Source organism: Pectinophora gossypiella, chromosome 19, assembly GCF_024362695.1.
Source record: "Pectinophora gossypiella chromosome 19, ilPecGoss1.1, whole genome shotgun sequence".
Classification (NCBI taxonomy): Eukaryota; Metazoa; Arthropoda; class Insecta; order Lepidoptera; family Gelechiidae; genus Pectinophora; species Pectinophora gossypiella.
In genome coordinates, this window is record NC_065422.1 from 9438920 (window position 1) to 9458824 (window position 19905).

Here is a 19905-nt window from a genome sequence, read left to right on the forward strand (position 1 = left end):
CGGTATATTAGAGATGCACAGAATCGTGGTTTAACCGAATAAACGATTATTCTTTACTTTGGCTATTACCGAACTGAATATTCGGCCGCACATCTACTATGTCACTTAGAAATAAATTTAAAGAAATTAATATTTTAACTTTGGCATCACAATATATCTTTGAAAACTTAATATACGTAAAAAAACATATAGGATTATTTGCAAAAACTAGCGATCGGCACATTGTTAATACCAGGAATAAAAATAAACTTGCTTTACAAGTCAGTCGATTACATAAGATAACTAAATCTTTTAAGGGGCAATGTATACGTTTTTACAATAAGATTCCCATTGACATTCAGAATTTGCCTTTCAACTGTTTTAAGACAGTAGTTAAACAAAAACTTTACAAAATAGGTTATTATAAAGTTAGTGATTATTTAGAAGATATGAATGCATGGGATTAACTGTCTGAGAACTGATATTAGGCAGCTAAATTACTCAATTGTATACCAATATTTTATGTTTATTTTTATTTTTTTAAAGAACGTCTAGGGCCCTGTGCCGAGGTTTTTCTTGCAGCTTCTTTTCCCCGGCTATACAGGTTGTGAGAAGCTGCAGTAGTTTTAGGCGGATGAGACGTTCGTTATGTAAAATTGACGATTCAAAGTGTAACTATGTTACCTACTGAATAAAGATATTTTTGAATTTGAATATGAACCGGCGTGTATGAAGCGATTGATGAATGTAGAGGAAGCAAGAGAAGTATGTCAGGATCGAAGCAAATGGAATTATATAGTTTCTGCTCACCCCGGTGCGAAATAGGCGTGAGTTTATGTATGTATGTATAACGACGACGTGGCCAACTACCAAATGAATATTCTACGTATCTCTAGTATTTATTATAGTTCGATTTGAAACTTTTATTGAATAATGGAACGTGTAACCTTTACCAACTGAAACAACGGAGGCAGCAATTAGGATGCCGTGTTAACCACAAGCGTGTCATATACCTACACGTCAGTCATGTTAATAGTCAGTAACCTTTATTATCAATTATGGAATGTTTCACAAGAATTCATATTAGCTCTAGCCTCGACTGACATTATAAGTCGGCGTATGAGTACGCTAGATGTAGGTAGGTATCACCGTGGCATTCATCATCATCATCAATTTAAGAGCCACGTTCTTGTCGGTGCAGCAGTTTCCATGCCACTTGTTTAGGGAAAAATAGGGCAGTGGTTTCCCTCTTGCCTTCCGCCCCGCAGTACCCTGACTGACGCGAGTGGGATGGCGCCCAGAGTAGTCTATTACAAAGCCATACTAGGACTCCTGTCCTCCGCCTCTGAATAGTACTGACAGTTACAGCTGCCCTCTGTCAGGTTCCAGGTTACAGTCCCTGTGACTTGTCCCTTCCGTCCTGCATTGCCGTACCGATAGCTCCCATCTTCGACCATATTCTTCTTCGACGGCATTAAACCACAGAATAGAAGAAAGAGGTTGGAAGGGCCAAGTGAGCGCGAAACGCGCGCCATACAAGTATGAGCAAATAGTTCATACTTCAACTTTGCACTCCACTCGTCAGCAAATTTTACTTAACGGCCTCCGTGATCCAGTGGTTGAACATTGGGCTCACGATCTGGACGCCTCGGGTTCGAATCCCGGTGGAGACATGTCACAAAAGTGACGTTGTGATCCCTGGTTTGGTTAGAACATTACAGACTGATCATCTGATGATTGTCCGAAAGTAAGATGATCCGATCTTGAAATGATCGGACGACGCTCAGTGGGTAGGCCCGCTACGAGGTGGACCGACGATCTGGTGAAGGTCGCGGGAAGCCGCTGGATGCGGGCAGCGCAGGACCGATCGTCGTGGAGATCCTTGGGGGAGGCCTATGCCCAGCAGTGGGCGTCGTACGGCTGATGATGATGAAGATGATCCGTGCTTCGGAAGGCACGGTAAGCCGTTGGTCCCGGTTACTATTTACCAATGTAAGTTAGTAGTCGTTACATGAGCCATGTCAGGGGCCTTTGGCGGCGCAATAATAACCCTGACACCAGGGTTGATGAGATTGATATTCCAACTCACAACCCATCGCGTGGGTTGATGTATTACTTACTTACTTATAAGAAGAAGATAAAATTAATGGAGTAGCCTTGTCTTCTTATATACCTCTGACTACTCCAATTGTCATATAGTCGTGGGCGTATGTTATCTTGTTATGTTACGTTTTTTATTTACCGTTGCAATGCACACTCCACGAAAGCCACAAAGTCATAATAACTTAAACGCATCATTTTGCTTCGAAATCTGCTCTGCTACTTTCTGCCAAGAAGTGATAGGGTTTTGGCGGAGCTTCGTAACAAGCTTGTCATACACACAAGTATCTAATCTTTGTAACTTTGTTACCTTAATGCTTAATATGCTTGAAATTTCCTTAATCTTGTTATATAAGTAAGTACTTTGTCAAACGAAAATTTTCTAAAGTCATCAAGTAAAATGGAGGGCGCTCGAAATTGTTTTTGTAAATTATAAAATCACTTTGTGATCCCTAGTTTGGTTAGGACATTACAGGCTGATCACCTGTACGAAAGATGAACCGTGCAGGTGATCGTAAGGCACGTTAAGCCGTTGGTCCCAGTAACTACTTACTGACTGAAAGTTTATTTATTTATAAAGTACAACCACATCACATACATTAAATCATTTTTTACATTTATAAGGTTACGGTATTGTGACTAATATATATGACAATTACGGCGTACATAACTTATACAATTAAGGGTACTTAAGTATTTAAAAATAAAGTAAAATTAAAATTACACATCAAACTTAAAAAATATAAATTAGTTACAGTAGGTAGCATAGTTACACTTTGAATCGACAATTTTTACATAAGGAACGTCTCATCCGCCTAAAACTACTGCAGCTTCTCACAACCTGTATAGCCAGGGAAAAGAAGCTGCAAGAAAGTTGTCGTTATATGAGCCATGTCAGGGGCCTTTGGTTGCTCAATAGTAACTCTGACACCACTCGATAGAAGAAGAAGATAAAAATAATTGACTAGCCTTATCTTCTTTTCGTGTGGGTTGTGAGGTGGATGACCAACTTCACTGGTGACGGGGTTATTACTGAGCTGTCGAAGGTCTATGGGACTTAAAACATAGCTGGCGAAGAGTATACTATTGCATCTCTGTCTACTCCTTTAGGCGTGATGCTAGGTGTGTTATTATTTATGTTATGCCAAAGGCCCATAAAAATGGCCTTGAAGATTCACCCAAAAAAATAATAATTGTCAAATGACAATTACAAGCAACATTTTTGTTCTGTTTATTTATCAATGTAATGTTTTTGATGTTTTTGTATCGTTACTGTGACGTTCTCTTTATAAAAAATACATTATTTTCTTTTTTTTTACTATTCAATTCAAATTAAAAAATATCTTTATTCAGTTGGTCTTCTTCTTAACGTGTGGGTTGTGAGGTAAAATACCAACCTCAGTCGTCAATTTTTACATAACGAACGGCTCATACGCCTCATTTCACCCAGCATATGCCACCGACTAGGACTTCTCCAGCATTATTCTATTTGTTGCAGCAGCAGCAGGTGTGTGGCCACCAGAAGGGCTCGCGGGCCAGTCACTGCTGCGCGGCAGCTCGGTAGACTACGCGGCAGTGCTCCTGCTCGCGGCGATGGCTGCCGTGCTGCTGGCTGCCGTCGGCTACCAGTGTGCCGCCACCTGGCGCTGGATCATGGGCAGGTGTGTATTCTATACAGGGTAGTGTTAGTGAAAGCTTTGGGGGAAGATTCAGACCATGATTCTGAGCTGATATCAAGTGTAATTTCCCTTCGAAAAAAATATTCTAACTCTAGGCGGTTACGTACGCTAGACAGACAAAGAATCAGGATCGGTTTGTAGTGCCTAGTTTGTAGAATAGCGCCGACGTGCTACGCGCGGCCATTGACCCTGCACAGCTGTTTACGGAAAAATGTACATTGATGATTTTTAACAATTTATCATTTTATTTTTTAAAATTGGAATCTTAAATCACAATGGTGCTGTGGCTAATTCCTGCAGACGCCATCTAATTTTATTTTAAGTTATACCTGTAATTTTCTTATCCGCTGAAAAAGAAAGAGACGGGTAATCGACAGGCATAAAATTTATGGAACACACGTCAATTTTAAGCAGAAGTCTAAAACAACCGTCTAAAAAAATTGCATCGGCCAATAACCCGACAGAATTAAGTATACTGCACGTCAAACGGTTTGCATATCAGCCAGATACCTATTGTGTTCGCACGGGTTATTCATTCGTTTTAAAATTAACTTGTTGACAATCATCCGTCCCTTTCCTTTTCGGCGGATAAGAAAATGACGGGTATAACTTAAAATAAAATTAGGAGTTCTCTGCAGGAATTGGGGCCAATGTGGGACTAAAAATATTTAAAAGACACAGTTTTTTTTGTAATGTATTGACGTTACAGATCATACTGATGGCATCGTAGCTTCAGCGTCATTTATTTGTAACATTTAGAAATAACAAGGTTGGTCCTGTCCATAAAACTGTGGCTATGCTCTTTGGATTGGTATTCACACGGTGAGACGCTTCGGTCCACTTATGATGCAGACCAGATGGTCCAACGGGAGAATACGTGTCTTGAATTTTAAGGGAGCAATGGACTTCTGAACGTACAAACTGTCAGATAGAATAGAATCGATCGACGCAATCTCGACTACATCACTATGCTAATGAATGTCACAGCACTGGTTGCTGTACTTTGACAGATCTGATTCGCACCGCGCATTGAAGCTATTGTTATTTGTACTGAACTAAGCATTCTATTTAATAATAGATGCAGAAGATCACGCACGAGCCCTAACGCGATGGGCAGAGCAGTTTAGCATTAAGACAGCCCACAGCCTTTTGTTCACACGCACTCAAATTCAAAAATATCTTTATTCAGTAGGTAACATAGTTACACTTTGAATCGTCAATTTTTACATAACGACCGTCTCATCCGCCCAAAAACTACTGCAGCTTCTCACAATCCGTACAAAAAAAAAACCCGTAAAAGAAGCTGCAAGAAAAACCTCGGCACAGGGACCTAGACGTTCTTTAAAAAAAAAAAACATAAATTATTGTTATACAATTGAGTAACTTAGCTGCCTAATATCAGTTCTCAGACAGTTAATTCCATGTATTCATATCTTCTAAATAATCACTAACCTTATAATAATCATTCATCGTTTTAAAACAGTTGAAAGGCAAATTCTGAATGTCAATGGGAATCTTATTGTACTCAACTTATTAGTCAAAATTACCAACTTGACAACTAGATTGAGAAGGGAATGTTAGGTTGGTTTGGACACGTCAAGCGGATGAAGGACAATAGAATTGCGAAAGCAAAAGTTGATGGTAGGCCTAGCAGAGGAAGACCTAGAAGGACTAATATTAACCAAATTGGAGATGTCCTTAGAAAAAGTTTAGTACGATCTACTCTGAACTGGCGTGTGTGTATGAAGCGATTGATGAATGTGGAGGAAGCAAGAGAAGTCTGTCACAATCGAAGCAAATGGAATTCTATAGTCTCTGCCTGCTCCGGTAATAGGCGTGTGTTTATGTGTGTATGTATGTACCAACTTGACGAGAGAAAGATAATTCTACATTTTTTATTTTGTTAATAAAGGTTGTCTGTCAACAGGACTAGGCGCGACTCTGAAGACAGCAACTGCGACTCCTTATCGCGACAGGCTGCCATCCGCATCAGCCACTCCCTCCCCGACCTTCAGTCCGAGCCCCTTAAACAGGAATATGTCCAGGAACACAAAGACCCTGCTAAGAAGGTAAGAGTTTCATGTTTTATTTGTCAATTTCTCAGAGATTGAATACAGGATGTTAGTGACATCGTAACGAATGCAGAGGGGGATGATGCAGACCATGATTCTAAGTTAATATCAAATGGAATTTTCTGTCGTTACGATGTCTCTCACACTCCGTACAAATACGTACAGGTAGCCATACAAGTGTGTATGGGTGTTAGTGACACCGTAACAAATACTGGAGGGGTGATTCAGACCATGATTCTGAGTTTATATCAAGCGGAATTTCTTATCAGAAAATGCAAGAAAGTTTAAATTATTTTTAGTTCAATACTTTTGCGACAGGAAATACCACTTGATATTCAACTCAGAATCCCTCAAAGTTGCACTAACATCATGTATATGTTGGTGTGTGAATTACTGGTAATATTCCTGGAAAATACTGATGACAAATCTGATTGAATTTCTGCAAGAAGTAACAGAACTCTGCGTGATCTACTCATAAAAGTAAATATATATTTTTTAAGTAAAATGTAATTTCTAATCTTAGTCAAAGGTATATCCGTCGCAAGAAGAAGTAAATACCCACAGTTCACTGAGCTTTCTGTTAGACCAACGTGATAGGTGAGTCGTATCTTCGCCGTCTATAATGGTCAAGACAAATGTAATAAAAATGTAAATGTAATGTAATAAATTAATAAACTCATTGGTGTAAGTCTGGTACCGTGGTGTGAACCAGCGGCGCCAGAAGCAAGCCGATAACCACTACACGTATTCTTCCAGTATTTCAGTGTTTTGAGTGTGTAAAGTTGGTTCATTTAAAAAAGCTTCTTATAAGTACGGTTGTTTAAAGAAACACGAATTCGTGTTTTTTTTTTATTACAATTCTATAACAACTGAGTGAATTCAAGAATGCTCCATTGTTTAAAGTTTAACTTTTGCTTTCAATTTTTGTGTAGGTAGATTGTTCAGAAAGAACCTTTACAATTAAAAAGAACAATTATTAACGTTTCTTTCTTTATATTTGTCAAATTCTGAAAACCCTTAGTTACAGTAAACAAAATATTTTTTTTTCTTATAATTGTTCTTTTTACTGTACTTACTTATGTTAGTACTTACTAGAAGTTTCTAACAAGAAAAGAGACTAAGTATTAACTATTTAGAAGTTTTTAAATCTTTATTTCAGAAAATCTAAAAAAAGTCCTCAAACTTATTTCTTCATATTAAAAATCAATATTATAATATGAATTTGAGGATTTTTATTGAAATGCTGAATTAATTTAATAGATTCTTAAATAAATCCCTCGCCATTGGACTTCGAGTATTCCAAATATTATTATGTGGCATTAACCCTTAAGGTTGTCAGAAGGCAGACCTACACGAGACACGATGCAGAATCTATTATGTCTGGCGTCTCAACAGGATTAGGGTTGCAACTCCCTAAGGCACGGACGTTCGTGCTGCGGTCAACGCTGACAGTTCACAAACAGATGACATCGACAATATTTTGATGATGAGCGCATATCCTTGTGTGTCCCGTAAGCAGTAGTGTTAACACGGCCACTATCGATAATCGATATATACTTAAAAAAACAATAGTGTCAATACTAATAAAAATAATAATAGATTAAATTGTCTTAAGGGGGCCTCTACGTGTTGGCTTCGGACCCACCCACGCCTTCCAAAAAAGTCCGGGACTCCATAGTCCCGAGATATGGAAATGACAAACATAATAATAATAATAATACTGTATGAATAGTATCAACAGTAAGTCACTATTGATAGTTCAAAACTATTGATACTATACTATCGATATATTTCTTCTTTCAATAGTTAGAAGCAATTGTATCGATTCCGTTGATAATCCTTTCAATAGCCACAAGTCTTCTTCTATCATGTGGGTTGTGAGGTGGATTACCAACCTCCTCAACCCTGGTGTTAGGGTTACTATTGAACCGCCAAAGGCCCCTGAGATGGCTCATGTAACGACTACTAACTTGCATCATAAGTAGTAACCGGGACCAACGGCTTAACGTGCCTTCCGAAGCACGGATGATCATACTTTCGGACAATCAGGTGATTAGCTTCAGTAACAAAAGAAGTGTTTTTAAATACGGTTGGGGTTAGGTTACTTATATTAATGTCAAATGTTTACTTTACCAATCGCTTACAATAGAGTAAAATAGTTTTAACACGTTCTTTGTGTATGAACCACATATGAGGCAATCGATTTGGAACTCATACGTGCATGTCCCATATGTGGGGCACTAGGGAAAATGGGAAAATCCGACGGAGGGGCTTTTCAGATTCTTTTATTTTTGTACATAAACTCTAAAGTATTTATTGGTTAATAACATTTCACGTGAGTGGTCGATATCTAATTTTTAGTTACACATTGGTGCTAATTCCTGTAAATACCATCTAATTTTATTTTAAGTTATATCTGTCCTTTTCTTATCCGCCGAAAAGGAAAGGGACGGGTAATCGACAAGCATAAAATTTATGGAACACACGTCAATTTTAAGCACAAATCTAAACCAACCGTCTAAAAATTTTACGTCAGTCAATAACCCGACACATTAATTTACTCATTCTTCCTAAAATTAAGAGCTGTGAATCATCCGTCCCTTTCCTTTTCGACGGATACGAAAATGACGGATATAACCTAAAATAAAATTAGGCGGTGTCTGCAGGAATCGGGGCCAGTGAACGTGTTAAGTAATTAGAAAATTCAAATTAGTTTTAATTTTAGTCGAAATGAGGCAAGTAATTTGTCCTGAGTAGTCCCTACAACATCTGCAGACGATGGGTCCAATTCTAAAATTAAGGAATAGTTCAACGCTGCCAAGAAAATTAATACAATTTTTGTGGTTAATTGTGGAAGAACTAGAAAAGCTGAAATAAAGAATCTTGTTATTGCTTTTGTGTTAAATAAAATGCTTGAAAAAATTTCAAGTCTTTGTTTATAAATCACGTTCAATAATAACACGAATTGATGATGAGCTCGGTGGCGCAGCGGTAAACGCGCTCGGTCTGCGATTGTTGAAGTTAAGCAACTTTCGCAAAGGCCGGTCATAGGATGGGTGACCACAAAAAAAAATCATCTCAAGCTCCTCTGTGCTTCGGAAGGCACGCTAAGCTGTTGGTCCCGGCTGCATTAGCAGTCATTAATAACCATCAATCCGCACTGGGCCCGCGTGATGGTTTAAGGCCCGATCTTCCTATCCATCCATAGGGAAGGCCCGTGCCCCAGCAGTGGGGACGTTAATGGGCTGGTGATGAATAACACGAATATTTATGTCGCAAAACGACGGACCCTGCTGAGTCAACTAATCAATATTTTTTTATTGCAACAATCATTCAAATTCCCTTAGCATGATCCTGTTTTTCACAGGGTCACACCCCGAACACTTCATACAAACAACCACGTTTTACATAGACACTACATATTGACATTATCGTACACGCGCATCTGTGTGTGTGACGTCTGACAGACTAAACTATGTTCAAGGGGTGAGGTAAACCTAGCACAGACGCAGGTGGGGAGCGGAGAGTTGCCGTTCTATACATAGTATTATTCCTTATTCTATGACAGGGTTGTAACGGCCTCCGTGTTTTAGTGGTTGAGCATTGGGCTCACGATCCGGAGGTCCTGGGTTCGAATCCCAGTGGGGACATATCACAAAAATCACTTTGTGATCCCTAGTTTGGTTAGGACATTACAGGATCACCTGATTGTCCGAAACTAAGACGATCCGTGCTACGGAAGGCACGTTAAGCCATTGGTCACGGTTACTATTTACTGATCTATGTACGTAGTCGTTACATGAGTCATGTCAGGGGCCTTTGGCGGGTCAATAGTAACCCTGACACCAGGCTTGATGAGGTTGGTAATCCTCCTTACCACCCACACGATAGAAGAAAACAGGGTCGTAATATTTTTTTTTCCTGCAACACAACTGGATAAAATGAGCACAATAGGCGGCCTTAATGCTAAACAGCAATTTCTGCCAGGCTACCTTAGGGTGAAAGAAGTGATAGCCTTCATAGTCTAGTGGTTAGAGCTTTGGGCTTACGATCTGGAGGTCCGGGTTCGAATCCAGATGGGGACATTGTCGAAATCACTTTGCGAGACTGTTCTTCGTTTGGACATTGCAGGCTTGAATCACCTGATTGTCCTTAAAAGTAAGATGATTCCGTGTTTCCGAGGGTACGTTAAATTGTTGGTCCCGGGCTACTAGCCTAAACACCACAGAGCAGCGTGGTGGAGTATGCTCCATACCCCCTCCAGTAGATTGAGGAGAGACCTGTACCCGACAGTGGGACGTATACAGAGTGTTAGTGACATCGTAACGATAACTTTGATGGACGATTCACAGTTATTATCAAGTGGAATTTTCCATCGCAAAATTAATGTATTTTTTTCAATTCTATACTTTTTCGACGGAAAATTTCACTTGATATCAATTCTGAATCATCCATCAAAGTTTTCGTTACGATGTCACTAACCCTGTATAGGCTGTTTGTTAGGGTTATGTACGTTTATTTTCCTTTGGAGTAGGCACAGACTACTTACTTCCATTTCAACAATATTGACACACCATCCTTCTACTCTTAAGAAAGTAATGCTTACCGGTTTAAAATTACACGTGGCGGTTTTCAACATTCTTTTTAATTGAACGCAAACATTAAACTGTAGGTATAATAAAGTAAGGCTTTCGCAACTATAAAATTAAAATGTGTTTTTGGAATTGCCTAAAGGCTTTCCGGAGTCTTAACAAAGTTATCTCGGTTGGCGGAAGTTTACAAACAATTCAACGACTTTTTATATTGATCTCTTTAAGGCACTTTGTTCTGGTTTTTTGGCGCGTTCTTTTATAAAATTTATAAGCTCACGAATATATCCAAATTAGCGTAGTCAGAGGAACATCCATCGCAAGATGAACTAAGTACCCACACCTCACCGAGTTTGCTATTAGACTAACGTGATAGGTGGTAAGCTGTATCGCCGTCTATAATGGTCGAGCTAACTGTGTAAACGAAACGGCCAAGCCCCATATTTTGCCTAACGTATAGAGTTTGTGAATTTATAGTTGGAGATCTTTTGACTTTTTGTCACTTTCCTTCCACCGACTGTAATTGGAATACCATTGTATTTAAGTCTATAAATTATGTAATACAAACTGTATTAAAAAAAAAAGAAAAGAAAGGAAAACATGAAACAGTAGGACTAGGGCCCTGTGCTGGGAGGTTTTCTGGCCACGTCTTTCCCTCAGCGTTACAGGTTCCGATGTGGTAGTAGTATTACAGCTAGTTACATAATGGTGCTAATTCCTGTAAATACCATCTAATTTTATTTTAAGTTATATCTGTCATTTTCTTATCCGCCGAAAAGGAAAGGGACGGGTAATCGACAAGCATAAAATTTATGGAACACACGTCAATTTTAAGCACAAATCTAAACCAACCGTCTAAAAATTTTACGTCAGTCAATAACCCGACACATTAATTTACTCATTCTTCCTAAAATTAAGAGCTGTGAATCATCCGTCCCTTTCCTTTTCGACGGATATGAAAATGACGGATATAACTTAAAATAAAATTAGGCGGTGTCTGCAGGAATCGGGGCCAATATGTAATTTAATTTTTTGACGTTCAAAAAGCGCTAACTTTGTAAGCCAATTTTGAAAAATAAATATTTTTGAATTTGAATTTGAATTGTGATCGATATGATCTCGTCTTGGCAACATTTTTACATGAAAATGTTTTTGTTGGGATTTATTATTATCGCGTTGGTTTAAAATATTATTGTGAAAACGGGATATCTCTAGGGAGATGCTGATAACTGCCTGTCAGACTTTCCAATGTGAGTGAGGATGTAAAATTGAAATAATATTATACTTAGCCACGTGTTATAGCGTGACAGATATAACGTGCTTCTACAACTTATTATACGTATAGCTTTTCCGGGAAACATAATACCTGTTCTGTGGGGAAAACGAATTGTTAGAAAATGTTTTAGAGACTTATTCGAAGAAAAGAATTTCCAAATGCCGCTAAATTATTACGTTTCACAATAGACAAAGAAAGGTAAGTAGGTAAATCCGAGGGATTTAGACGCACATTGGAGATTTTTTTTTTGCTTTTTTGTCGTTTCTTTCAACATAACATAATTTCACAGCTAAATTCGGAATTGGGTAGTCAGAGATAGCCCCATTGCATATAGGGCCACATTGTCGCACTCGGACACAAAAAATGTATAAATGCTACATCATCCGGTGTCTTCTTGGTTACGCAACCCATGGAATAGGAGAAAGAGGTTGGCAAGGCCCTAACGCACATTTTGTATAAAAACCGCCGTCGCCGGTTCAACCCCACTCTCTTCTACTACTCCTGCAAACAGACAACTACGATAGCTCTATTGCTTCTCAAATTCCATAGCCACTTTACTGGAAATGTACATTTTATGTGATAGGCTGCAATTTTATTTGCACACAAAAGTATCACCAACTGTCAGTAAGTATCAGTAAGTAGTAGTGCGTGTATGAAGCGATTGATGAATGTGGAGGAAACAAGAGAAGTATGTGAAGTATGTACGCATACAAAGGCATTTTTCTTTGATAAATAGCCGATCGTACTAAGTCTTATAGCTTTCTTTTTTTAAATTTATTTATAAACAAAATTACATACATATACATTTTAATACTATCGCCAAACTACAACCGTAGTTTGTTGGCGTCGCGCTCATTCCCTAATTTTGTTTAAGTACCAGCATTTACAACAACTACCCTCCACCCACTAAAATCCTATAAATTGACTTATACTACACACTTTACCTACTAAACTTAACTACACTCATAACACACCACACACACTCCTGTGATAATGTGGAATCTCCTTGCATGATTTTTGCCCTGCAGGTTATAATGTACAATACAACCTTTTAATATACTATCGCGGAGCTTCGAGTGTCGTAAAGTTTACGGACGAGTGGACTGCAAAGTTGAAGTATGAACTTGTTCATAGTTTTGTGGTGCGCGTTTCGCGCTCACTTGGCCCTTCCAATATCTTTCTATTCCGTGACGCAATCTGAACAATGCTTCACCGAGCTTTTGTTAGGCCAACGCGATACCGATGTTAATTTAATATGCATAAGCATTCATTCTTTGATTGATGTTTAGAACATTGTTTTAAGTTTACGCTGTTATTATCATAATTAAAACACATAATAACGGGTTCTTACCGCGTTTAAATGGGGATATGAGACTCCCGATATAAAGAAGACAAAGAGGGTAGACAGATATGTCTGCCCGTAGAAAATTATGGATCTACCTACTCCACTCCAATCTCATCAGTCATCCCGTGATCATGGCACTTGCAACAGTGTCGAAATATCGGGAGTCTCATATCCCCATTTAAACGCGGTAAGAACCCGTTATTATGTGTTTTAATTATGATGTTTAGAAATTAGTATGTAAAGTATCTGAGGAGCTCGGTGGCGCAGCGGTAAACGCGCTCGGTCTGCGATTGTGGAAGTTAAGCAACTTTCGCAAAGGCCGGTCATAGGATGGGTGACCACAAAAAAAAGTTTTCATCTCGAGCTCCTCCGTGCTTCGGAAGGCACGTTAAGCCGTTGGTCCCGGCTGCATTACCAGTCGTTAATAACCATCAATCCGCAATGGGCCCGCGTGATGGTTTAAGGCCCGATCTCCCTATCCATCCATAGGATGATGATGATGTAAAGTATCCAGGGGCGCGGCGTCCTAATTTTGTATTAGAATTCAACCATTCTATTATTTAACTATATGGCAGTTATGTTAACATGTCAGAAAAATATTTTTTTTTTTAGGAATCGTTTCTGAAATAGGACGTAATGAATGACAATAATAAGACCTTTCAAGGGCAAACATAATAGCAGGTTGCACTGTGACTCATATTACTTACACATAAGATTATGCTAAGTAGTATTCCTCATGAATATGCAGCCGTTGGTTTTCCATTTGCCACGATTTTGATACACTTTTTCCAAACATCATTAATTTTAAATAAAAATGTCTTGCTAATTATGTCTAAGATTTCGCATATGCTACTCTGGGAGTCTAAAAGGGCTATAATATTGATGGAATTCATCTGAAAAAGCAAATTTGGTATTTGGTATTTATTGCTATTGCGCACTCACTTTTTTTATGTGCAACTGTCAAATTGCAATATTTATTTTTTACATGAATTGAAACAATGTGGCCTTTTTATCCCCCAAGACACGACCTCTACGCAAGCCAGGGTTAAAAAGGCCACATCAAAGCAATTCACCTTAAAAGCAAAATTGCTATTTGACACGTGTTTGCATTGCGCACTTACTTTTATATGCGCAAATGTCAAATTGCAATATTGCTTTTATTTGTATGGCCTTTTTAACCCCCATTTATGATAAGCTCACAAATATTTTGCAGCTGCCTTGCCGTTCCAGTACATATCGTCTTAAAAGGCCCAAGACACTTCGAATGAGTTACTTACGTTGAAATATTTTTCTAATAGTCTTTTAACATTCTTCCAGCTTGTCAGTTTGTCTATTGTGCTAATTTGGTTTTGTCGTGATAAAAAATAGGACTATAGACCTGAGGGTACCCAGGTGGACACGACGTCGTCTGGGAGGTGATTATACTGTTTGAAATAAGTGACCCGAAGTAATATAACTTTACAGGTGGTCGTTCACTTGCCTTCAAAATCTTTCACCTGCCCATGTCGCCTAAAATAAGTAAATTAAATTTCTTTCTCTTCTCTATATCGTTTAATAGACCGTAAAAATAAGGATTTCTTGAGATAAATTTTTAAAGTAATATTATTCTTTATTCAAATATAAATGTAAAGTTTAATACGTCACAAAAACAAACTTAAAAACTAGTCATTAAATAACCCGCCCCTCACTGTTCCCGGAGCAAAGGTGCCCACAACACTAGCCGCATTACCGCGTTGAATGGCAATGGCCAGCATATGGACCAGAATTTCTTTAAAAAAAAATTTGAAATTTCTATCTTTTTTAAAGTGCACAATTAATTCAGCGTTGCGAAGTTTGTGTGTACAAGTATGTGTGTTTATCTATATTTTACTCTCCAAACACGACTTGTTAAAACAAAAACAATCCGTCAATTTGCCTTGGCACTGCTTAAAATGTATTAGCTTTTAGTTCCAACATTCTTTATGAATAATTTTACATTATTTTGTACGACGTGCGACGTACAGAGTTTCAGTCGAAAGACAAAACTTTGGATCATGTCTAGTACGACGAATATTCTTCGGATTTTATTATTATGGTGTGTTATGTTTGCAAAAGGCCATGAGGTTGTTGCCGTTCCGTTGCGTTGCGTCGACGTAACGCCATTGTTACAAATATTTGTTAAACGTACTAGTGATGAGAGGAACACGAATTATGAGCAGTCAATCGACCATTATAGACGGCGATACGGCTCACCATCCATTACGTTGGTCTAACAGAAAGTTTGGCGAGGTGAAGGTTATCATCTTGCGATGGATGTAGGACAACGTGCAAAAGCCCAATCAGTTTCTTGCAAAGTAATAAACTAACTGGTTGCACTTAAGATCTCCTGGTTGCAATATCGTTTCTGTAATAGACAAATTATAATTAATATAATTATATAATTAATGAGAAGCTCGGGGGCTCAGCGGTTTTCGCGCTCGGCCTGCGATTGTTGAAGTTAAGCAACTTTAGGCCGGTCATAGGATGGGTGACCACAAAAAAAGTTTTCATCTCGAGCTCCTCCGTGCTTCGGAAGGCACGTTAAGCCGTTGGTCCCGGCTGCATTAGCAGTCGTTAATAACCATCAATCCGCACTGGGCCCGCGTGACGGTTTCAGGCCCGATCTCCCTATCCATCCATAGGGAAGGCCCGTGCCCCAGCAGTGGGGACGTTAATGGGCTGATGATGATAACATTATAATTATGACAACTAATGGTTCATAATTTCACCACTGTTTACAAATAACTCGCTGGGCTCAGCGACTGCACTTTTGCTCTTTGATTGTACCTCTGACTACCCCAATAGTCGTGAGCTTATGTTCATGTAGTGATGACGTAGCATCGCATCGTACGGCACATCGTTGTGATGTAGAATGACAGACCGTCAGCACGCAGGCGTCGCAACGGCCCACAACGCATTGTATGGCCTCACTCGGCGTGTTACTAACCCCGCTGGCTAGGTAGATAGTGGCCCCGATTCCTGCACACACCTCCTAATTTTACTTTAAGTTACACCTGTAATTTTCTTATCCGCCGAAGAGGAAAGGGACGGATGATTCACAGGCCTTAATTTTAGGAAGAATGAGTAAATTAATAAATTACCCGGGCGAATCAAAAAGGTATCTCGCTGGTATGCAAACCGTTTGGCGTGTGCTGTCAACATAATTCTGTCGGGTTATTGGCCAATGTAAAATTTTTAGACGGTTGTTTTAGATTTGTGCTTAAAATTGACGTCTGTTCCGTAAATTTTATGCCTGTCGATTACCCGTCCCTTTCCTTTTCGGAAGATAAGAAAATGACAGATATAACTTAAAATAAAATTACTTAGTAGATGATGTTTACAGGAATTAGAACCAGTTTCTCTCCAATATTATCCTCTCAGACAAGGCGCTGAGTGTAAGTCGAGGAAAATACATTCGCAACTGAAATTAGAGTTCGCACTATTTTTGCGTTTACCCGCAAAAGTTAAAGCTTTTGTTTGATTCACTCTTGATTTATTTATTTTATACTCTCAAGCTCAGGCAAAATACGTAAAGTTTTAATTTGGGTAGTTTCCAAGGTCAAATATAAATGTTAAAATTCTGATTACTAAAGACAAATCTAAAAGTATCAAAAAACGTTTTTCTTTCTATTTAAATTATTTATGTGTTTGAATAAAGAAAAATGTTTGACATTTTGTCACGTTTCCATTGTAATTTAGTATTCTGATTTTGTAATTATGGATTAGTGAATTGTCCGAAATAAATCATTGAATTGAATTGTATTAAAGTACAAATTTTAATAGAGGTATTTAGAAAATTCTTTTCCGTTCGCCTTTTCGTATTAATTTTCGTTTTTATCCGGGTCCATTGTACCATTCTGGGCTTTTTAATCAGTGAAGACCTTGAGAGTCTTTGTGGCCATACGGGGTGGAATTAAAATAAAGGAGAATGTGCTGAAAAATGCTTTTTGTGATTTTTGTTCTTCTGGCAGAGAATAGAATTTTTTTGGTACGAAAACAATAGTGTAGATAATTTGCATATTATACGCATGCAATTTGTATTTGTTGCACATAAAACGTAAAAAATAGGACAATAAGAAGTAGGACAAAGGAACCCTAGTCCTAGAATCAGTTTTCTTATTGCTATAACTTAACGGCCTCCTGGTCCAGTTGTGCGGTAGTAGTAGTTCGAATCCCGGTGGGGACATCCTAACCTAACCTGTTGTGGGAAGGCATCTAGTTATAGGTAGGATTGCAAAGAGGGAAGATGATGTGCCAATCGTTAAAGGGGGCATGGATGCGGAGAATTTCGCCAAGTACTTACCCTCTCGTAATCAGAAAAAGAACTGGTTTGGTTCGGATATTGCAGGCTGATCATTTACACAAAACAATTAAATACAGCAAAGCAAAAACGTTGTTCGTCGAAATGATCATTAGGTGTGGACGAAAAAAGTGGTGGACGTTCTGAGATTAAATGGCCTCACTCAGCACAAGTCGCGGCGTGAGCCACGACGCTGGTGTTATGTGGACCATGATGGGTGGGGCACGAACGTTGTGCCAACTATCGGCCCTTTTTGTATTGTATCGGTGGGGTATGGTCTACCACGGAAACGGCTTCACCACGCTCTTTGGCCAAATCCCATTACCGTTTGAGGTCCATGGTCAAAAGGAAAATGGATTCCTTTATAGGATCACTTTGTTGTCCGTCAGTCTTGTCTGTTTTCTCGGACGAGAATCTTTTTCACGTGGAGGTATCAAGTTGAAATTAAGTAACATCCAATGCTTATGTCTGTAAAAAATCAGGCTTCTAAATCAACAATATAGATGGCCTTGTACTATTTTTCTTTCGTTTTCCTTCTACTTTCATGGATAACAGACATATTATTGTGCATCTTTTATCTTTGTTTTTGGATATAAATGATGACCCTTTTTATTACACCCAGCCACAATTATACGTCGTCGCTGCATCCTCGAGATTCATGTTTACCAGGTAGTCCATTCTTCATTGTACCAGGCACCGCGCACAACTTCAGAGCAATAAAAAGTAAATCCCCACTCCCCTCACCCCTCTGTATATCTGTCAGTTCCGTGAGCTGTCATTCGTTTTTCTTGTGCGGGCATCGACGCATCGACGCATCGATCGATAACTTCGATTACCAGCGAATTTCGTTTCTTTTCTTTATTATTACAAGTGTTAAAGGCAGTACTTATGCCTAAACGAAAACGTAATAAAGTGCCGCGCGCGTTACGTAAAAAACTGAGGAGACTGGAGAAGAATATCTCCAGATACTTCGATACGGATAACAGCGACAGCGAGGAAGGTTAGTACCCTATCATATCATCTTTAATTAATTTGTGAACGATCCTCGTTACCGCGATCCGAGGGAAAAATATTTCTTCGAAATACCTTCAGATAAATAACTTATAATACATTACTGTTCTTAACCGTAATATTCCAAATATGAAATAAGAATTAAGCATATAAACATATATTATGCAAGTGAAACATGATTAACGATCTTCTTTTAGTAGTTATTATCGCGTTATTATGATTTTTAAGCTTAGTGAACTTCGGTAGCTTAACCTACCTACCTATTTGCGATGCCATTCAACAATAAGGAATTATGTTTTCGCGTTACAAACACAACATGGCATCACGCCTGTATCCCCGAAGGGGTAGGCAGAGTTGTATAACACACCGGTTTGCTTTCGTGTTTAACGCAATTATAGTTATACTATGCAAATAGAACTTATATTCGTTTAATGTAAAGTGATTACAACAACAAAGTGCTTATGTACATAAAATATTCAGCACAGCCGTGTGTTCTTTATTATTATTACCCACTAGGAACATAGTCATATACTATACTAGTCTATGAAACAAACAATCTAGGTACTATGACGCGATCATGGTCTACCCCAAGCCATGCTCAAAGCTAAGCTGATCATTATCATAGTATAGTTACGAGATGACGATCATTTTAACTCGGGTCCTACCCATGACTTTGTAATAAACTTAAACGGTACTGTAACGAGATTACAGTCATTTTATACCTACAAAATTCATCGCTTTAGATACCTATCGGATGGTACAGTACTGTAACGAGATTACAGTCATCAAATCTTGGAACATTCTCGCTTCCATTGAGTACTATAACGAGATTACAGTCTTTTTATTTCTTAAACACCCACGTGGCCATACTTACTTATACAGTACTGTAACGAGATTACAGTCCTTTTGTTTCTTAAATACCCACGTGGCCATACTTACTTTTACAGTACTGTAACGAGATTACAGTCCCTGACTTCCTGCATTGTGTCTTGACGAGATCACGACCGCAGCTTTCGTATTTCAGAATATGGCGAAGACATATCGCACGATTCCGCTGAATCTGACACGGCTCAGAGACCCAAGTCCGTAGTTACGGCCGCTGACGTCCACAGGTCCGAGGAGGACTCGGTCGAAGGACGCCGCTCTCCATCACCACCTGTAGAAAACATGGCCCCTACTTCTGGTGCCCAAATCGTTGAGGCCACGATTGCTCCAGCATACCTACCAGACGATATACTCGAGGCTTTGGGCGACTCCAAAGGCAAACCCGAAATTCTGGGTCCGAAAATTCAATGCGAAGTCTCTGAACGTTGGGGTCGCATACTATCGGAGGGGCTCAACAAAGACCATAAGCAAGCATTACTGGACAAGGTCCTCACACCCGCTAACTTCACTTTGGTTAAAGCCCCTAAATTGAATCAGGAGATAGCAGCGGTACTAACGGAGTCGGCTCGGAATAGGGATAAGCGCTTGGAAAAGGCTCAGCATCATCTGGGCCTAGGTATAGCCAATCTAACAAACACAATCTCAGATCTG

The 19905-nt window shown here is 39.0% G+C and overlaps 1 protein-coding gene across 4 annotated transcripts in view; it reads left to right on the forward strand.

Annotated features, from left to right (window-relative positions):
- Positions 1-19905, forward strand: part of LOC126375680 (synaptotagmin-10-like) — a 157172-nt gene that overhangs the window by 74584 nt on the left and 62683 nt on the right. For 2 of the 4 annotated variants that reach the window (XM_050022760.1, XM_050022762.1), the window contains exons 2-3: positions 3581-3740; positions 5686-5827. In XM_050022760.1, the coding sequence (XP_049878717.1) occupies positions 3581-3740; positions 5686-5827 (302 nt within the window). Of the gene's footprint in view, positions 1-3577; positions 3741-5685; positions 5828-19905 lie in introns of all 4 variants that reach the window. The other 2 variants (XM_050022759.1, XM_050022761.1) reach the window with 1 other exon arrangement.